Source organism: Bufo gargarizans, chromosome 2, assembly GCF_014858855.1.
Source record: "Bufo gargarizans isolate SCDJY-AF-19 chromosome 2, ASM1485885v1, whole genome shotgun sequence".
In the NCBI taxonomy this organism is placed as follows: Eukaryota; Metazoa; Chordata; class Amphibia; order Anura; family Bufonidae; genus Bufo; species Bufo gargarizans.
This window is the reverse complement of record NC_058081.1, coordinates 61954296-61974673: the sequence shown is the minus strand read 5'-3', so window position 1 is coordinate 61974673 and position 20378 is coordinate 61954296. Positions and strand designations below refer to the sequence as shown.

The following is a 20378-nucleotide window of genomic DNA, read 5'->3' as shown; positions in this document are numbered from 1 at the left end:
GTATTGGTTTCCCGCAAACTGCACACGCGATTTGAAGCCATAGACTCATATATAAATGATGTAAGTGAATGATTTATAATATATACATTGTATTTGTACTAATCCTGAAGGGGGCTTTTACTTCTGATCCCCGAAACGCGTTGAGAGCCGTGTGTTTATTGAATAAAGGAATATCGATCAGAAGCTGGACCTCCTGCTGCCATCATTTCTACCATTTTAGAAGTGAACCCGGCCGGGGGGGGGGGGCGTCTGAAGGCGTCTTGACTCTTGACCTTTATCCTACAGACATACTTCCCCAGTAAAGGGAGTTCTGTTCATTTTATTATTGGTTTCATTATTAACACAATTGTACCAATTTAGTGTTACCAGCACCATTTACTATTGTGTGCTTTACCTTCTCCTTTGGGCCACATTATTGGCTCTGTATTTTCCACCCTACAGGAATGTAGTGCTTCTTCCCCACCGTTTTTATCCTTTACCACCAGAACGGTATCTGCCCATGATAGTTCACTATTGGTACTGCGTTTATCATTTCCTCTGCTGCCTTACATCTGGTGACATTAGGGGCAGAGCTTGTTAAGATCTCATTTGCATCCCTTCCCTCTTTCCAGGGAGTGATGCCTGTCTGTGTCACCTCTTACGGTATTATTGGAGTGGACACGAGCTCCAGACATTCCAGTACAGGCAGCATCTCTTCCATTTTCATTAACGTGTAGGCTCCTGTTACACACTGACCACTTGTGCTGCCATCCCATTTATATTCCTTCATTCCATTCCTCCTCATCTTTCTCTGGAGAACACATTTCACCTTCTTGGTGCCCGTTTTTTGCTACAGGCCACCCAAAATATATTAAATATCACTCATTTTTGTTTTGTCTCCCATTGTGCACACAGCAGCAGGGAGCTTACCATGACAGCCATAGAATGCTTCAGTATTGTCCTGGCTGCCATGGTAATTGATCGGAAGCTGCCACTGCCACCAATGAATATACTAAGGAAGAGACCCGGTGGCCACTGCACCACCAATACATATGATTAACCCTTAAATACAAATGTAGGCTGCAGGTGCCCGTGGTATCACATACCTGGCTTCTATGACAGGGTGCGGCGAATCCCCATGCCGCACTTTAGGGGTTAATTGCCGCAGTCTGGCTGATCACCGCGCCCTGTCACAGAGGCCGGGTATGTGACACCGCCGGCACATGCAGCCTACATTTGTATTTAAGGGTTAATCACATGCATTGGTGGCGCAGTGGCCTTCCCCCTCCAGTATTATAATCATGTTAATTATATGTATTTGTGGCAGTGGCAGCTTTACAGCACCTCCCCTTAATCTTTCTCATTGGTGGCAGTGGTGGCCACGTTAGAGTGAGGCGGGACTCCTTCTCCACTCTGCTGCTGAGGAGAGCATGGCGCGCGCTGAGAGCGGCGTGTGCCATGTTCTCTAACAGATACTAGCTACACAGTAGCGCAGCCTAGTATTGGAAAATAGCAAATCCCGGTATTGTATCGATCCGGATCTAAAAGTATCAATTGGGTATCGATAGTTTGATACCCAGTGCAACCCTAGAAGAATCAGGTCTGACCCCAATCCTATATAAAAATAACAGAGTTCTGTATACTTGGTGAATAGGCAGTAGTTGCGATATACCTTGCATAATAGATCTATTGTTGCAGTCTGCCAACCAAAGCAGCCAGGCCGCCTAATTCCAGCAAAGCCGCAGGCACCTTATATCCTATAATATGAGACACCAGGCTCGCCGATGCATTCCCCCAGGAGTCTGACCCCAACCCTTCAAGTGCTGCATCTGAGAAGCGATAAAATACAACCAAGGGTTATGGATAGATAGTCCACCTGATTCGTTCCCTCTCTGTAAAGTCTCCAATTTTATCCTGGCCAGTCGTTTTCGGCAGATTAGACTTCTAAACAGCCACAGGCCTTGAATTTTATGGAGATCCCAGTGCGGGATCCACACTGTGAAGTTGTGAAGGATATACATGAGCTTTGGCATAAGGATCATCTTAAAAGGGGTTATCCAAGAGTATAAAAAGTGTCGTCGCCCCCCCCCCATGTGCCGGCCCCCCACATGGAATATACTTACCCCGCTCCCCCCGGTACACGGATGAAAACATCCGGTGTCGGGGGGGGGACCAGCCAATAGCAGGCGGGGATGAGCCTCTCTAGCATCACGGTTGACGCTAGGGAGGCTCCACCCCGTCCCTGCCTGCCATTGGCTGCTCCCCCCCCCGATACCGGATGTTTTCATCCGTGTACCAGGAGAAGCAGCGGCGGTGCTGTGACCGGGAGCGCCGCAGGGAGCGGGATAAGTATATTACCTGTAGGGGGCCCGGCACATGGGGGGGGGGGGGACACTTTATACTCTTGGATAACCAATTTAAGGAGTGGGGGGAATTTGTACTATTGGATAACCACTTTAATGTCTGGCCTGGACCTACTGAGCACTGCACATGAGGTGGATGTTCTGAGAGGAAATCAAAACAGCAATGGGCACCATGACAAGTATGTGGAAGCAATATTTTCACACAGGCGCATTTTGTTAAAGGATTCCAAATTGAAAACAAGCTCTGTTGTGTGTGATCTAACACAGTAAGTTGAAGAGGTTTTTCAGGCTCCCATTGAAGTGAATAGGAGCTGAGCTGCAGTAACTCAGCACGGCCACTACACTTGTAACGGCGCTGTGCTTCCCGTTTTATTCAAAGTGCTAGTTCCAGTGCTGAACAGCCGATTGGTGGGGGTGCCAGGTGTTGGACCCTCACTGATCAGATACTAATGACAGGAGCCTGGAAAACCAGGACCACAAAACTCGGCATGTGCGTGTGCATGAAGGAACAGAGCCTAAAATGTAAGCCGGACGGGGAGGATGTGCCACAGCCAGGCGGACATTTATTGAAGGGGATATTTTAAATATGGAAGAAGGTTCTGCTCACATGAGGAATGGCCACTGGGAAAGCTCTTCCTTCCTTCAATCACCACTTCTGGATCTCCAGTACATTCGAGCCCTGGTGACTCCCGACCATCAGGAAAACAGCGGTACAGGAAGTCTGGACGAGGCCTAAGAGAAAAAAATAGCCAAACCAGAGATCTGTAGATGTGATTAAATGGGCTCATATGAAGCTGGGGAAAAAGGGTTGTTTTGTCCCCAAAAACAGCACCTAACGTGTCCATGGGCTGGGTTATGTACCGCAGTGCAGCCCATTCACTTTTTCCTAACTCACCGCTCCCCCACCGATGCCGCTGCAACGGCCCAGGGTAACTGTTGCTCTCCAATTACAGCATGGCAGGAAAGGCAGGTCAGCCAATCGCTCACTAGGGCAGGTCATAGATGCAGCCAGTGACTGGCGGAGCAGCCTTTGCCGCCATTTCCAGTAGTGTCAAGAACAGAAGCAGGAGGTGCAGTGCGGTGCGCACTCCGGCACTGCTTGAACAGCAACGGTGGGCAATCAGTGACCCAGGCAGGACAGCCTTTTCTTGCTCTGGAATACCCCTTTAACCTGTTCTTATTCCATCCATAAACCTAAATGGGTACTCCGGTAAGAAGTCATTGTCTATCCAAAGGAAAAGGAATAACCGTTAGATCGGTGGAGATGTAACCACTTGGATTCTCACCTATCCCCGAAAAACGCCATCTGTGTACAGTTGTGTTCAAAATAATAGCAGTCAGACATCACTAACCTGATCACTGTTTTTGGTAGAAATTATATTTCGACATGGCAAATAATTTACTAGCAGTAAGAAAAAGAAGAAAATCCAGCTCTCTCCGGTGAAAAAATGAAAAACTTTAATCCAGCAAGTTTAAAATCCATACAGGTGTACAAATAGCAGTCAACGCGTTTCAGACCTCAGAGAAATATGGGTCCTTCCTCATGACAATTTACTAGCAGGTGTAGTAGAGTAATAGAAATCCAACAGTCATGACATGCATGCAGCTGATTCTCTGTAATTGAATCACTAATGGAAAGGGGCATGTTCAAAATAATAGCAGTGTGGAGTTCAATGAGTGAGGTCATTCATTCTTTGAAGACAGCAAATGTTGTACATGCTGATTACAGTGCATTTCTCACTGAAATTCTGAGGAAAATGGGTTGTTCCAGACATTGTTTAGAAGAACAGCGTACCTTGATTCAAAAGCTGATTGGAGAGAAGAAAACAAAGAAGTGCAGAAAATGATAGGCTGCTCAGCTAAAATGATGGCAAATGCTATAAAATGCCAACCAAAACCTGAAAGACGTGTAAGAAAGCGAAAAACTACCATTCGAATGGATAGAAGAATAGCCAAAATGGCAAGGACTCCAACAATCAACTCCAGGAAGATCAAAGTAGAAGACGCCTATGTGAAGCCAAGCTATCTGCAAGAAGCCCCCGCAAAGTCCCACTGTTGAAAAAAACATGTGCTGAAGAGGTGACAATTTGCCAAACAGCACATTGACGGCCTAAAGAGAAATGGCACAACATTTTGTGGACTGATGAAAGTAAGATTGTTCTTTTTGGGTCTAGTGGCCGGAGACAGTTTGTCAGACGACCCCCAAACACTGAATTCAAGCCACAGTACACTGTGAAGACAGTGAAGCATGGTGGAGCAAGCATCATGATATGGGGATGTTTCTCATACTACGGTGTTGGGCCTATTTATAGCATACCAGGAATCATGGCTCAGAATACTTGAGGAGGTCATGCTGCCTTATACTGAAGAGGAAATGCCCTTGAAATGGGTGTTCCATCAAGACAACGACACCAAACACACCAGTAAACGTGCAACATCTTGGTTCCAGACCAACAAGATTGAGGTTATGGAGCGGCCAGCCCAATCCCCGGATCTTAATCCAATAGAAAACTTGTGGGGTGACATCAAAAATGCAGTTTCGGCAAAACCAAGAAATAGAGAAGAACTGTGGAATGTAGTCCCATCATCCTGGGCTGGAATATCTGTTCACAGGGGCCAGAAGTCGGATGACTCCATGCGACACAGATGTCCAGCAGTTCTCAGAAACAGCGGTTATACAACTAAATATTAGTTAAGGGATTCAAAGCAAAGCAAAATCTTCAACCATTTTTCAATTTATATAGTAAAATGTTTGAGTTTGTAAAAAAGAATACAAACACTGCTTTTTTTTTTTTTTGAACAGTCTACTATTAACTTTTCTTCAATTTTTTTTTAGGAACAACACAATTTTATATATTTTCTTCATGTTTTGATTTGGAATAGAATGTGTAGTGTTCCCAATGCTTTTGTGTGTATGGAAATAAAAGCTATTAGAAGGATTTTGAGCTTTATTCACTTTTTTTAAACACACTGCTATTATTTTAAACACAACTGTATAACTGCTGCTCCATTCAGTGGTCAGATCCCCTCCCATCTAAGTCACCCCCTTCTCTGTGGATAGGGGATAACCTCTTCTAAGCGGAACACCTCTTTAATGTACACAGATCATTGCAGCCAGCGTCACTGGAATGACTACACACAAGGAGGTCATTCATTTAGAACTTACCTTCCAACTATAAGTTTTATTGTATTGGTGAAGATGCCATTCAGACCAAGCGAGAGGCTGGCAGCTGCAAGGGACAAGAAACATCATAACTACACAGACAGAACCAGGAATTGTGTAAGAAAAGGTTAAAGATGAAACAGAAATGACCAATTCAGAACCTGCTCTCACCCGAGCATTACAACCACAACCTGCTGAAATCTATGCACTCCACGCGAGGCTCCATTTCCCCTGAAGTATCATTGGTGGTGGTGGTGGTGGGGGCTCCTCCAATTACTGGTTATCAAGTCCACATATAGAAACCTAATGTCAGAAACTACTTATAAGGCAGCAATTTCTGCCCTAAACCGAAGGTTCGGTACACCTCCACAACCACTTTCTGCTGTGTGTACAGCACATTTGTCCATCTATGTGCCTCCAACACCACCACGAGTAATCTGATCTTGTAGTCATTTGTTACTCCAGTTCCTCTACTGCTCTCTAAGCCAGAAACAGAGGACGTGCAATTACACTGCAGGATCAGACTACACAGGATGGCTTTGTAGTCTGTAACCATGGAAACACCTGAGTCCACACAGGCACTGCATACAGTACCAAAGTAAGATTTAAATCAAGATTACTTAAAAGGGGTCGGCCACCAAACAAAAAAAAATAAAATAAAATGGCCCCAGATAATAACTAAAGCCACAAGGTATTTGTATCATGAGAGACAGACAGACTGTGTACATATAATTTCTCTAATGTGTTCAGCATAGTATGCTCCCATTGATGCGAGGCTGTGTGGGCGGAGCAGCTCCAAAGTGAAAGTAAAAATCCCAGCATGCATCACAGCAAGCATCTTCAGAGGAGTGGTCACATGACATCCCGGGCCAAACAAAACAAATTTTCTGAAAGCTATACTTTCTTATTTTTTCTGCCAATCATCTTGTGCATGGGGTAATTTTTTGCGAGAAGAACTGATGTTTTTATTGGTACCATTTTTGGGTACATATGATCTTTTGATCGCTTTATATTACTCTTTTTGTTAGGCAAGGTAACCAAAAATGGCACGGTTTTTATTTTTTGTTCTTTTACAGTGTTCATCTGACAGGTTAGATCATGTTCTATTTTTATAGAGCAAGTTGTTACGCACGCGATGATATCAAATATGTCTACTTTCTTTGTTTCAGTTTTACATAATAAAGCATTTTAAAAAAATTATTATCGGACACAGCGATACCTAAATTGTCTATTTTTTTTTATTTTTTTTGGCTTTACACAATAAAGCATTTTAGAAAAAAAAAAACCATGTTTTTGTGTCTCCATTTTCTGAAGGCCATATATTCTGCAGCGCTGCCGCCAACCATCCTGAAATTAGGGGGGGCACAATGGGAGCTGGAATCCACGGCGGGGGGGGGGGGGGAATTATATATATATCACATATACACACACACACACACACACATATACATACAGTGTCGGACTGGGATGCCTAGGGCCCACCAGTAAAATTAATTTTGGGGGCCCACCGTACGGATACATTCAAATATAATAAATAATCTAACACTTTTTTATATGAACATAGGCTGGTTGAGGTGCTGTACATTGAATATATGTATGTAGTACAGTAAATTTACTGTGTTATGTGCCACTTGTGCAGGGGGTGAGAGACTAGGGGCCCACCTTGATCAGGGGCCCACCGGAGGATTCCCCTGTACCCCTGTGGGCCAGTCCGAGCCTGCATACATACATACACACACATTTTTAGAAGGTTCTGATCCCCACAGTCTTTCAGTCACAACCTTTCAGCCGGCATTAGGATCCTATGATTGACTAGTCTGTACAGATTAGCCAATCAGAGTGATCGCCGGGGGGCAGACTGGACATGCGCTGCTCTTAGGGCTCTTTCACACCTGCGTTCTTTTCTTCCGGCATAGAGTTCCGTCGTCGGGGCTCTATGCCGGAAGAATCCTGATCAGTTTTATCCTAATGCATTCTGAATGGAGAGAAATCCGTTCAGGATGCATCAGGATGTCTTCAGTTCTGGACCGGAAAGTTTTTTGGCCGGAGAAAATACCGCAGCATGCTGCGCTTTTTGCTCCGGCCAAAAATCCTGAAGACTTGCCGCAAGGCCGGATCCGGAATTAATGCCCATTGAAAAGCATTGATCCGGATCCGGCCTTAAGCTAAACGTCGTTTTGGCGCATTGCCGGATCCGACCTTTAGCCTTTTCTGCTAAAGTCCTGGCAGCCATGGTAAAGTGTAGCGGGGAGCGGGGGAGCAGCATACTTACCGTCCGTGCGGCTCCTGGGGCGCTCCAGAGTGACGTCAGGGCGCCCCAAGCGCATGGATCACGTGATCGCATGGCACGTCATCCATGCGCATGGGGCGCTCTGATGTCATTCTGGAGCGCCCCGGGAGCCGCGCGGACTGTAAGTATACCGCTCCCCCGCTCCCCACTACTACTATGGCAACCAGGACTTTAATAGCGTCCTGGGTGCCATAGTAACACTGAAAGCATTTTGAAGACGGATCCGTCTTCAAATGCTTTCAGTACACTTGCGTTTTTCCGGATCCGGCGTGTAATTCCGGCAAGTGGAGTACACGCCGGATCCGGACAACGCAAGTGTGAAAGAGGCCTTAGCAGATTAGGAAAAGCAGCGCATGTGCACTTACAATAAAGGCATGGACGAACTGGCTGCACGGCAGAGCGGGGCTCAGGGGGTGGGGCTTATTATAAAAAGGTTAGCAGACAGATTTTTTAAATAAAGTATATTTGAAAACTAATTTTTACCCTGCCTCCAACAATGTTGTATAAAGTACTTACCGTATATAGTGGCCAACGCCTTTAAATAGATTTTTATATATTTTTTTTAGCAATAAAATGGTTGCAAAAGTGTACAGAACCTTTAAAAGCAGAACAATAAAGGGATGGTGCAGCAAAGAGTCCCCTGATGTAGAAATGCTTTTCAATCTGAGTGTTTGTTCCCTGTGATATATTGATGCTGGAGCACAGGTAAATTCATTTTATCACATATGGAATGTAGTGCATAAAATTAAAGGGGTTGCACAGCAATGTATATTGATGGCCTATCCTCAGGATAGATCATCAATATCAGATTGGCGGTGGTCCGACAACCAGCACCCCCCCGCCGATCAGCTGTTTGAAGATGAGCTGGCGCTCCAAGTGCGCTTCAATGATGAATATTCACCAAGACCCTGCCTTCTGTCAAATTGGTCCCCATTACAAAAACTTTTTTTTTTTTTCCCAGGGCCACTTTAAGTTCCCAGCCCACCCCTGGCAAGACTCATTTAATAATATTGCTTGAGATGCAGATGCTTAGAATATTACCAAATATGGCTTCCCTTGAATCGTTGAGATCGGCTCGGCGGCAGAGACGTGCCAGAAGCACAACGGAAACTGGGGCCATAATTGAAATCAGCTGGAGTGGAGAGGGCGGTAAAAAAAAAAAAAAAGTTAAATTACAGGTTACAATGGAAGCAATACTACAAGAAAACTGTACAAAGGAAAAAAACAGAAATGAGTAACAAGACGTAAAGAACAGATGGATGAGAGTAGGACTGCAGGACCAGACTACACATGTTTGTAGTCTGTTACCATGGAGACACAAATGCACAGCAGCTGTAGAAACAAAAGGGTTTTTTTTGTTTTTTTTATCAAGACCATTTGCAAAGTTGCTTAATTTTCTATTTTAGAAAGCGTGAGTAATAAGTGTGCATTCAGAGGGCACAGTTAAAACTGCATTTAAAAAAAAAGTGTTTTTGCTTCCGTTTTCGACGTGGTTGTGTTTGTACAGGTTAAACTTTTAAAGGGGATGTCTCACGTCAGCAAATGGCATTTATCATGTAGAGAAAGTTAATACAAGCCACTCACTAATGTATTGCGATTGTCCATATTGCTTCCTATCCTGGCTGGATTCCTTTTTCCATCACATTATACACTGCTCGTTTCCATGGCTTCGACCACCCTGTAATCCAGCAGTGGTGGCCGTGCTTGCACACTATATGAAAAAGCACCAGCCTCTCTGGTGGCAGAGACTGCGGAAGCGCACATAGGCTTGGTGCTTTTTCCTATAGTGTGCAAGCACGGCCACCACTGCTTGATTATAGGGTGGTCGAAGCTAGGGATCGACCGATTATCGGATTTACCGATATTATCGGCCGATATTCAGGATTTTGAACACTATCGGTATCGGCATCTATTTTGCCGATATTCCGATAGTGTATGGGGAATACAGATCGCGCTGCTGACAGCGCTCTCCGTGTTCCCCTTAGCAGCACAGGGGAGAAGGAGCAGTGTCTCCTCCCCCTGTGCTGCTGCTGCCGCCAATGTAAGGACAGGGGACAGGAGGAGGGGAGGAGCTATGGCCACTGCTCCACCAATGAAGATTAATCTATCATTCATTCATATACAGGAGGCGGGAGCTGCAGGATCACATAGCCGGCTCCCGACCTCTATGAGCTGTAGCTGCGGTAGTTAACTCCTCAGGTGCCGCGGATCGCAGCTACTGCTCATAGAGGTCGGGAGCCGGCTATGTGATCCTGCAGCCAGCTCCCGCCTCCTGTATATGAATAAATGTGAGATTAAGCTTCATTGGTGGCGCAGTGCGCCCCCCCCAAGCCCCCCAGTATCAGACATTGGTGGCGCAGTGCGCCCCCCCACCCCAGTCGCAGTGCGCCCCTCCACAGGATCCCCTCTCCCTTGCTCCTCCGATCGGAGCCCCAGCAGTGTAATGCTGGGGCTCCGATCGGTTACCATGGCAGCCATGATAAGCTCCATGCTGCTGTGTGCACAAAGCACAGAGCAGCAGGGACAGTGTGAGCTCCTATTCACCCTGATAGATCTCTATCAGGGTGAATAGGACAAGGGTTCTAGTCCCTAAGGGGGCTAAAAGTTAGTTAAAAAAAAAGTTACAAAAAAAATAATAAAAACACCAAAATATTAAATATAAATGAAAAATAAAGATTTACCAAAAAAAAATATACACATTAACAATAAACATTAATTTTCAGCAGATTTGTGGGAATTTATTTTTATTTTTTTCAAAAATGAAAATTCCCAGAATATCGGTATAAATTATCGGCTATCGGCCTGAAAGTTCACAAATTATCGGTATCGGCCCTAAAAAATCAATATCGGTCGATCCCTAGTCGAAGCCATGGAAACGAGCAGTGTGTAATGTGATGGAAAAATTAATCCAGCCAGGAAAGGAAGCAATATGGGGAATCACAATACATTAGTAGGTGCCTTGTATTAACTTTCTCTACATAAATGCCATTTGCTGAAGTGACACAACCCCTTTAACTGTCTGAAACTGCACCAAAAAAAATGGGCATAATTGGAGTCAAACTGTGCTAAATTTATTTATTCTGGCGCCAACAATTGGTATAAATTAAGCCAGTCAAAAAGTGGAGTAAGGAAAAGTGGGGTCTAGCAAGATGCGCTAAATTTATCACACACCATGTGGCTCTATGATGAATTTGGCGCAGTTTCTGCTGCTTTGTAAAGTTTTCTCCTGTCCAAATTTAAGACCATAATAAATCTCGCCATCCGGCTATCTTCTAGTCAAAGTCTCAAGCTACCAAACACTTACAAACATGCTGTTGGTGGGCACCCGGTCGGACGTCACATAGGGATTTCTGTACAGCCACATCTCTTCGGGCTGTATAACTCGCTGGAAAGGATACATCATTTCTGTTATCCTATAGACACAAAGAAACAGGATTAGGGAACAGGCTCATTCCGCATACAAAGGGGGAGGATTCCAAACCAGCATATCATACATACACATATGACGCAGGTTATAAAAGAATGACTTGAGTAAAATCCCTTAATCCAGCATCCAATATTTCAGAATGTTTAATCGTTTGCAATAAATTTCAATATAAAGTGCAATCGACTGCACTCTGATCCATAGATGTAGATTGCGCTGTTTACGCCATTCTTTCTGCACGGACGCGCAGGGCACATCTCACAGAACACAGATCTGGAGACAACTGTCTTCAGCGGCCGCCAAGTCAGTACCACACAGGCATATGGACATCACTCATCCATGTTGCAGGACTTAGTGGCTATATGAGCTGTACCTTAGAACCCTAAATAAGCTAAAATGGCAGTAATTAGATTTTGTACACCCCCCCTCACACACACACACACACACACACACACACACACACAAACCAGTAGAGCCATACTATCCTTGTAAAACTACTACCTGGTATCCTGCTGCCAGCATACCATAGAATCAGGTCAGCATTCCTATATTTTTGTACCCCCCCCCCCCCCCCACACACACACACACCAACTCAAGGCGTTTCTTCTGCCATCTTATTCCTTAAGTCACCTCACTCCGGTAGCCTTTCTCTCCCACCATATGCCTTGCTGACCCTGGTGGTGCCTTCCTGCCTCCCAGACACCTCCCTGCCCACCAGCCACTTCGCTAGCCCTGAATTTGCTGCACCCCATGGAATCTCTCTGGCAACTAGGTACCTTCCTAGTCCTCATGGTGCCTTGCTAACCCTAACAATGCATCTCCACCCTTCATTATCCCCGAATGTGCCTTCCTATAGCCCTACTAGTCGCCAGGCTCCAGCCCCTCCCGCCATAGAGGTCTGGGCCAGGTAGAAAAGAAAAGGAAGCGAGAACGACTCCAGCTCCCGGTGTAATGGCTGGTATCGTAGTTAAGTCTGATGCCGGACGCTTAACTCCCTAGATGCCGTTACATAGAGGCTCCTTATCACCATAGGCCTGCCATCACTGTATGGGTATTAGGGCTTATGCACACAAATGTATTTTCTTTCCGTGTCCATTCCTTTTTGCGGACCATATGCGGAAACATTCATTTAACGGTTCCGCAAAAAAAAAAAAAAAGTTACTCCGTGTGCATTCCATTTCCATATGTCCGTTCCGCAAAAAATAAAAAATAAATAAAAAAGAAGAACATGTCCCATTATTGTCCGCATTACGGACAAGGAAAGCACACGGACGTCATCCATATATTTTACGGATCTGTGTTTTGCTCCCTCCCCTGAGGGAGGTACATGAGCCCATAGAGACTGACATCTGAGGACTTACAGAAATATCCCGAGGAGAAGCAGCCTGATCAGGAATTCTGCTGCAAAGCCTTCCAGGATCCTTTTGTCCATCCTTGTGCTGATCCCTAGAAAATAAGAAAAAGGGAGTGATGTAATCCACGTCTACAGTCCCTGGACCAGCCCCCATCACTGTAGTCCACTGCGGTCACAAGAGACGTGGAGAAACCGTGTGCAGGCTATACTCCACAGGTTCATATTTACTTTGAGGTAATGAATTTGCTTAAAATAACATAACAACATGTTCAATAGGTCAACATATTCTCAATCGGGAGAGGGGAACGCTCCCAGCATGGATGGAAGCAGAGACCAGCCGGGACCCGGTAAGGTAACTGGAGCGGCGGGAGATCAGTGAGGTGAGCAATGATTCTTTTTTTTATTGTTTTACCGATTCCCCTTTAAATCTTATGGACTACAAAAGTCATGTGTAGCCTCAGGTCGGGAGGTTTTGCACCCATGGAGGTAGTCATGTCCCCCACCCTTCTATTGTATGTTCTAAAAATAAAAAGGCATTTCATAGCTAGAGATCCATCCTCGTAACAACCATAGAAAATGAGGTTATTGCCCATTTTCAACTGAGACACCTTCGAAAAATATTCTCGTACCGTAAGATAAAAGGTCTGGGGTATGAAGGCCACCTGCTCGACAGGAAGTTGAGCGGCTTCCTCCTAACTGCTGGAAAATACTTGGAGGAATATAGAGAATTATACTACCCCAGACAATGAGTAGCTTAAGGGTCCATTCACATGTCCTGTTTTTTTTTCATCCTGAAAAACGGTCCGTTTTTTGCGGATCCGTTGTTCCTGAAAATGTTTCCGTATGTCATCCGTTTTTTGCAGATCCGCAAAAAACGGGAACATGTATACATTTCAATAATCAAATAAAGTTGTTTGGATTTCTTTGAAAAAAAATTGAAAAAAAAAATAAAATAATAATTTGTTATGTGTTTCCAGGAACGGAATCCGCAAAAAACGGATGACATACGGAATGACATCCGAATGTCATCCGTTTTTTGCGGATCCATTGACTTTGTATTGTACCAGGATCCGATTTTTCAGGACAAGAATAGGACATGTTTTATATTTAAACGGACATGCGGAACGGAACAACGGAAACGGACAGCACACATTGTGCTGTCCAATTTTTTCCAGGACCCATTGAAAATGAATGGGTCCAGATCTGGTCCTGATCTGTTCCTGAAAAAACGGAACAGATCAGGAAAGAAAAAACGGACGTGTGAATGGACCCTAAAGGGGTTTTCCTGTAAAGCATTTCTTTTCCCTTTAATCCTACTGTCTCCCGTTTTGGGCTGTGGTCACATGACCATGTCTATTTCCTGTGATGTTTTGTCCATGGGAGGGGCAGTGATAGGACAGTGTCCATGTAACTAGCTGGGCGTTAGGGGTGGTGCTGGAGCTGGGGCAGAGGAAAGAGAGTGCATCATGGGTTTGGTTGGATACAGGAAGTTCCACATACAGGATGGGAACAAACCAGAGGGATCAGTTTAAATGGTGAAAACGGGTCAGGAGAGTCCAAATGGAAGAAAAAAAGAAAAATAAATAAATAAAATAAAAGCATAGAGAAGATGTACAGGAGGTAAGCAACTACATAAGCACACCTGTTAAAAACCATAGTAAATTCCCCAAACTCCTTTTAAAGTCCAGAATGGGTATTACACGGAAGAGGAATCCCATTTCTGAGTTAATGGGGAGGTGGGGGGTTATCTTCAGGATCCTCATGTCTTGCCCAGAGTGGAGAGTGGTTACAAAGAGCATTCTTCGTCCAGGAGGACTTCTCTTGTATTATTACACAGGCAGCCCATTGATATGATGTGTAATGCCCAATTTCCCCTGTGGAGGCGCTGCAGGGAGATGTAAATCTTAATGCCAAGTTTCCCACAGATTACAGCTGATTACTCTAGGTCCCAGCAGGGAAAACCTTACGAACAGTTTATTGTCACAAGACCCTTCTAACAAGCGGTGATTATATGGATTTTGGCTAGATTTACACTGCCGCCCATACACTCTCCCGACTCCACATATGGTATTGTCTGTATTCTCAATGAGAGCCGCTGATAGACACCTCTGGTTGGAGACTCACCTCACCAGAGGGATTGGGCGCCGACATTCACCCCCATCTGTCAGGAGAGAATCTGCTGCTCTCTACACATTAGATTGTCAGGGGGTGCAGCCGACCATAGCCTAATGTGTATGGGGCCCTAGGGTACGGTACGCCGACCCGGGGAAAATCTGTTGGTCAAGTACTGTGGAACTAGAGTTTCTGGTGTGTTCTGCACGCTGGTTAGCCCCATTCAATGGAGACGATCGGTGTGTGGCCATCCGCCGCGGTCTCAACGCTCGTTCAGATACAGAAACCGATGCGCGAAAGGGCGGTATGGTTTTTATTCAGTACGTTCAATAAAGAAGCGCTGATCACTGCCTCCCATTGAAAACAACAGGAGGCAGATTCAAGTCGTTCTTCCGATGTGGAATTAATAGCTACATGTGAGCGAGGCCCTGAAGGTCTGTATTATGGATGGGACACCCAAGTCCCTCTGGTTTTAAATGGAATTTAATGACTACAGTGAGTTATGGGTATGGTGGGGGTCTGAGATAACTATAACAGAATAATCCCATATACACACTATATGTATATACAGACTGTAATCCCACATACACACTATATGTATATACAGACTGTAATCCCACATACACACTATATGTATACAGACTGTAATCTCATATACACACTATATTATTCGCATATACTGTAATCTCATATACACACTATATTATTCGTATATACTGTAATCTCATATACACACTATATTATATATAATATAATAGTGTGTATATGAGATTACAGTATATACATATAACAGGGATACCCAACCTGCGGCCCTCCAGCTGTTGTAAAACTATAACTCCCAGCATGCCCGGACAGCCTACAGCAGTGAATGATGAGAGTTGTAGTTTTACAACAGCTGGAGGGCCGCAGGTTGAGCATCCCTGTTATATGTATATACTGTAATCTCATATACACACTATATTATATGTACATACAGTAAGCTCATATACACATGTGTATATACAGTAATTCCATATACACACTATATTATATGAATATACTGAAATTTCATATACACATTATGTATATACAGACTATCATATGTATATAGACTGTAATCCCATATACACACTATATTATATGTATATACATACAGTAATCCCATATACACACTATATTATATGTACATACAGTAATCTCATATACACATTATATGTATATACAGTCATTCCATATACACACTAGAGTTGTTTCTGGTACCGAATTTTCGATACCCAATCAATACTTTTGCCTGGTATCGACCTCGATACCAGGATTTGCCTTTTTTCGATACTAGGCTTCCGCAGTCTAGTATCAGAGAACAAGGAGCGAGCTGCTCTCAGCGTGCTCCATGTTCTCCTCAGCAGCACAGGGGAGAAGGAAGCAGTCTCTCCCTCCCCCCTGTGCCGCTGCCACCAATGAGGAGAGAGGGGCGGGGCGCACTGTGCCACCAATGAAAGTAAATGTTTAATACAAATTCAGAGGCGGGTGCTGGGATTAGTGGCAGTTAACCCCTCAGGTGCCACACCCGCCTCCTGTATTAAAGAGGACCTTTTATCTGGCAAAAAATTCTGAACTAAGTATCCTGACATGTACAGCGGCGCCCAGGGATCTCACTGCACTTACTATTATCCCTGGGCGCCGCTCCGTTCTCCCTCCATGTCCTCCGGTATCTTCGGGGACTTGGTTATACTGGGCGGAGACTGACCTTGTTCTCCTGGGAGTCTCCTTCTCCCAGGCTGTAGTGCTGGCCAATCGCAGCGCAGAGCTCACAACCTGGGAGCTTTTATCTTATTATTGGTGGTGCAGTGCGCCCTCCCCCCCTCCTCCCCAGTATTAAAATCATTGGTGGTGCAGTACGCCCCCTACCCTCAACCCCCCTCCCCCTCCAGTATTAAAATCATTGATGGCAGTGGCAGCTTCTGATCGGAGCCCCAGCAGTGTAATCCTGGGGCTCCGATTGGTTACCATGGCAGCCAGGACGCTACTGAAGCCCTGGCTGCCATGGTGAGCTCCCTGCTGCTGTGTGCACAAAGCACAGGGCAGCAGGGAGAGTGTGAAGTCCTATTTACCATAATAGAGATCTATAGGGTGAATAGGACAATAGATCCCAGGTTCTGGCCCGTAAGGGGGGAAATAGTTATTAAGTAAAAAGGAAAAGGAAAAAAAAAAAAAATCTAAATATTAAGTATAAAATCACCCCCTTCACCAATATTACATATAAAATATATAAACAATAAATAAACATATTACATATAGCCACATCTGAAAAGTTAAAACTATTAAAACATAAAAAAAAAAAAAAAGTCCTATGCGGTGAATGCCGTAACAAAAAAACAAAAAAAACTGTGCGAGTCACCATTTTTTCCGCGTGGTATCGAGTATCGCAATACTTTTTTTGGGTATTGAAACCGAATCTAAATTTTTGCATCGAAACAACCCTAATACACACACACACACACACACACACTATATGTATATACAGACTATAATCCCATATACACACTATATTATATGTATATACAGTAATCCCATATACAGACTATAATTCCATATAAAGGTAAAAAAAAAAGGGTTTGAAAGGGCACTCAAAATATCTAGATAGAGTATGGAATACGAAGTTTTAGTATAAAAATTGCTATACGGATTAAATTACAATTAAAAATTAAATGAGTGACACATGATTGACACATAGTTAATAACATAACACCTGCATAAAAATTAGGCATCCCGTTAATATTGGTAATTGCTTGTGATATGATCATATATCGCCAATATATCTCAAAGAAAATACGCTTGTGGCTGGTTATGGAATTGTAGCAAAAATGTTTTTCTAGCAAAAAAGTGTTTTTGTTCATATGGTCATAATGCATAGTTGTAAAAAAAAGGACCGTGACAGCAACAATTGGTCAATAAATCATGTTCATAGTCTTACCAGACTTAGGCTACATTCACACGTCAGTATTTTTCTATATCTCGAATTTCGGTCCGTTTTTTGCGGATCCGTTGTTCCTGAAAATGTTTCCGTATGTCATCCGTTTTTTGCGGATCCACAAAAAACGGAAACATGTATAAATTTCACAAAGCATATAAAGTTGTTTGGATTTCTTTGAAAAAAAAAATTGAAAAACAAAAGTGAATTAGTGATTTCTGGGGGCAGGATTTAATTTCCAGGAACGGATTCCGCATAAAACGGATGACATACGAATGTCATCCGTTTTTTGCGGAACCATTGACTTTGTATTGTACCAGGATACGATTTTTGTGGAAAAGAATAGGACAAGTTTTATATTTAATCGGACATGCGGAACAGAACAACGGAAACGGACAGCACACATTGTGTTTTTCCAGGACCCATTGAAAATGAATGGGTCCAGAACTGGTCCTGATCTGTTCCGCAAAAAACGGAACAGATCAGGAAAGAAACAACGGACGTGTGAATGGACCCTTAATGTAATAGAAGTGGCAAATTTATATTTTCTTTCAAAAGTCACCAGGTAATGAGTATTTTAAAAGTATTTTAAGCCGGCGGCTTAATTTACATTACCTCTCCTTCAGGTTGGGGTGCCCGTCTCTGCTTCGGTATGTGGAGCGGGGCCTGGGTGCACTATCCTTCCTCGTTCAGATGTGAGGTGATGTGAGACACCGGCGTCTCACGAGGTCTATCACACGGTGTCCCACGTGGTCGGAACTCCGGACCTGGAAAATGGAGTGCTCAGCATCTTACTTATATCTGGCACTTAGAGTTTCTTCTATTTGTAGAGTTGAGATTTATATGCATATACAGACTATAATCCCATATACACACTATATGATATGTATACAGACTGTAATCCCATATACACACACTATATGATATATACAGTACAGACCAAAAGTTTGGACACACCTTCTCATTCAAAGAGTTTTCTTTATTTTCATGACTATGAAAATTGTAGATTCACACTGAAGGCATCAAAACTATGAATTAACACATGTGGAATTATATACATAACAAAAAAGTGTGAAACAACTGAAAATATGTCATATTCTAGGTTCTTCAAAGTGGCCACCTGAAGCTCATCAAGAGAATGCCAAGAGTGTGCAAAGCAGTAATCAAAGCAAAAGGTGGCCACTTTGAAGAACCTAGAATATGACATATTTTCAGTTGTTTCACACTTTTTTGTTTTGTATATAATTCCACATGTGTTAATTCATAGTTTTGATGCCTTCAGTGTGAATCTACAATTGTCATAGTCATGAAAATAAAGAAAACTCTTTGAATGAGAAGGTGTGTCCAAACTTTTGGTCTGTACTGTATAAACAGACTAATCCCATATACACACTATATGATCTGTATATACAGACTGTAATCCCATATACACACTATATGATATGTATATACTATGTATATACAGACTGTAATCCCATATACACACTATATGATAGGTATATACAGACTGTAATCCCATATACACACTATATGATAGGTATATACAGACTGTAATCCCATATACACACTATATGATATGTATATACAGACTGTAATCCCATATACACACTATATGATATGTATATACAGACTGTAATCCCATATACACACTATATGATATGTATATACAGACTGTAATCCCATATACACACTATATGATATGTATACAGACTGTAATCCCATATACACACTATATGATATGTATATACAGACCGTAATCCCATATACACACTATATGATATGTATATACAGACCGTAATCCCATATACACACTATATGATATGTATACAAGCCGTTTCCTGCTTTATAAGCTCTGGAGCGGTGTGATGACTGTACATTATGCAGGAAGGAGTTAATACTATGACTGCGAACACCTCGGCACGGCACGGCACGGCACGGCACGTCCGCAGAAGGCACCAGCCCCACGCCGGGCGCCCACCTCATTATAGCGCTAATTTTCGCACTAATTACTAATTATCCGTCATTAGGACCCTGAGCCGTCATTCACAGCTGACAGCAGCCGCTATGGGCTGTGACGTCATCGCCCCGCCCTCCTACCGTGCACACGTGGCGCTGCTCCCTTGTCCAGGCGGTGCTGTCTCAGTCCCTATTTATATAGACGCTTCAGAACCAGCGAGAGGAAGTCATAGACAGACAAGCCCAGAAAACTGAGCGTGGATAGTGCTGCCACCTGTCACCCGCCAAGTAAAGCGCATGTATTCCTTATAGAAGAAAAGCATTGCTGGGATTTGGATTGGATATTGATGTCTCATAACTGGGGGATGAGAGTGACTGCTGATATTAAATATGGGGGAAAAGGTCCCCTTTACTCTAAGCGCTGTAATACATGACCAGCATTCCGGAACTGGCCCCAGAAGGCTCAGCGATAATATAAAATTCCACCCCAAAAGTGAGCATTCCTGATGGGGACACTTAAAAGGGTTGTCCAATATTTATTTAAAAAAAAAACTAAAAGTGGCCCCATGATGGCAGGAGGCAGGACAGCGTGAGTAGCCGGGGCCAGCAATACCACAGTGCAGCACAATATACTGCCCCAGCAGAACCAAATACCACAGTGCAGCACAATATACTGCCCCAGCAGAACCAAATACCACAGTGCAGCACAATATACTGCCTCAGCAGAACCAAATACCACAGTGCAGCACAATATACTGCCCAGCAGAACCAAATACCACAGTGCAGC

The 20378-nt window shown here is 43.8% G+C and overlaps 1 protein-coding gene across 4 annotated transcripts in view; it reads right to left on the bottom strand.

Annotated features, from left to right (window-relative positions):
* The window catches only part of PLPP5 (phospholipid phosphatase 5), a 30086-nt gene extending 10323 nt beyond the window's left edge, over positions 1-19763 (bottom strand). The window contains exons 1-7 of one of the 4 annotated variants that reach the window (XM_044282976.1): positions 19733-19763; positions 18251-18402; positions 12581-12665; positions 11100-11208; positions 8837-8927; positions 5509-5572; positions 2950-3074 (exon numbers count right to left, since the gene is read on the bottom strand). In XM_044282976.1, the coding sequence (XP_044138911.1) occupies positions 2950-3074; positions 5509-5572; positions 8837-8927; positions 11100-11208; positions 12581-12651 (460 nt within the window). In that variant the 5' untranslated portion in view covers positions 12652-12665; positions 18251-18402; positions 19733-19763. Of the gene's footprint in view, positions 1-2949; positions 3075-5508; positions 5573-8836; positions 8928-11099; positions 11209-12580; positions 12666-18250; positions 18580-19463; positions 19707-19732 lie in introns of those variants that run through there. The other 3 variants (XM_044282980.1, XM_044282979.1, XM_044282978.1) reach the window with 3 other exon arrangements.
* Between the last annotated feature and the right edge of the window lie 615 nt (positions 19764-20378).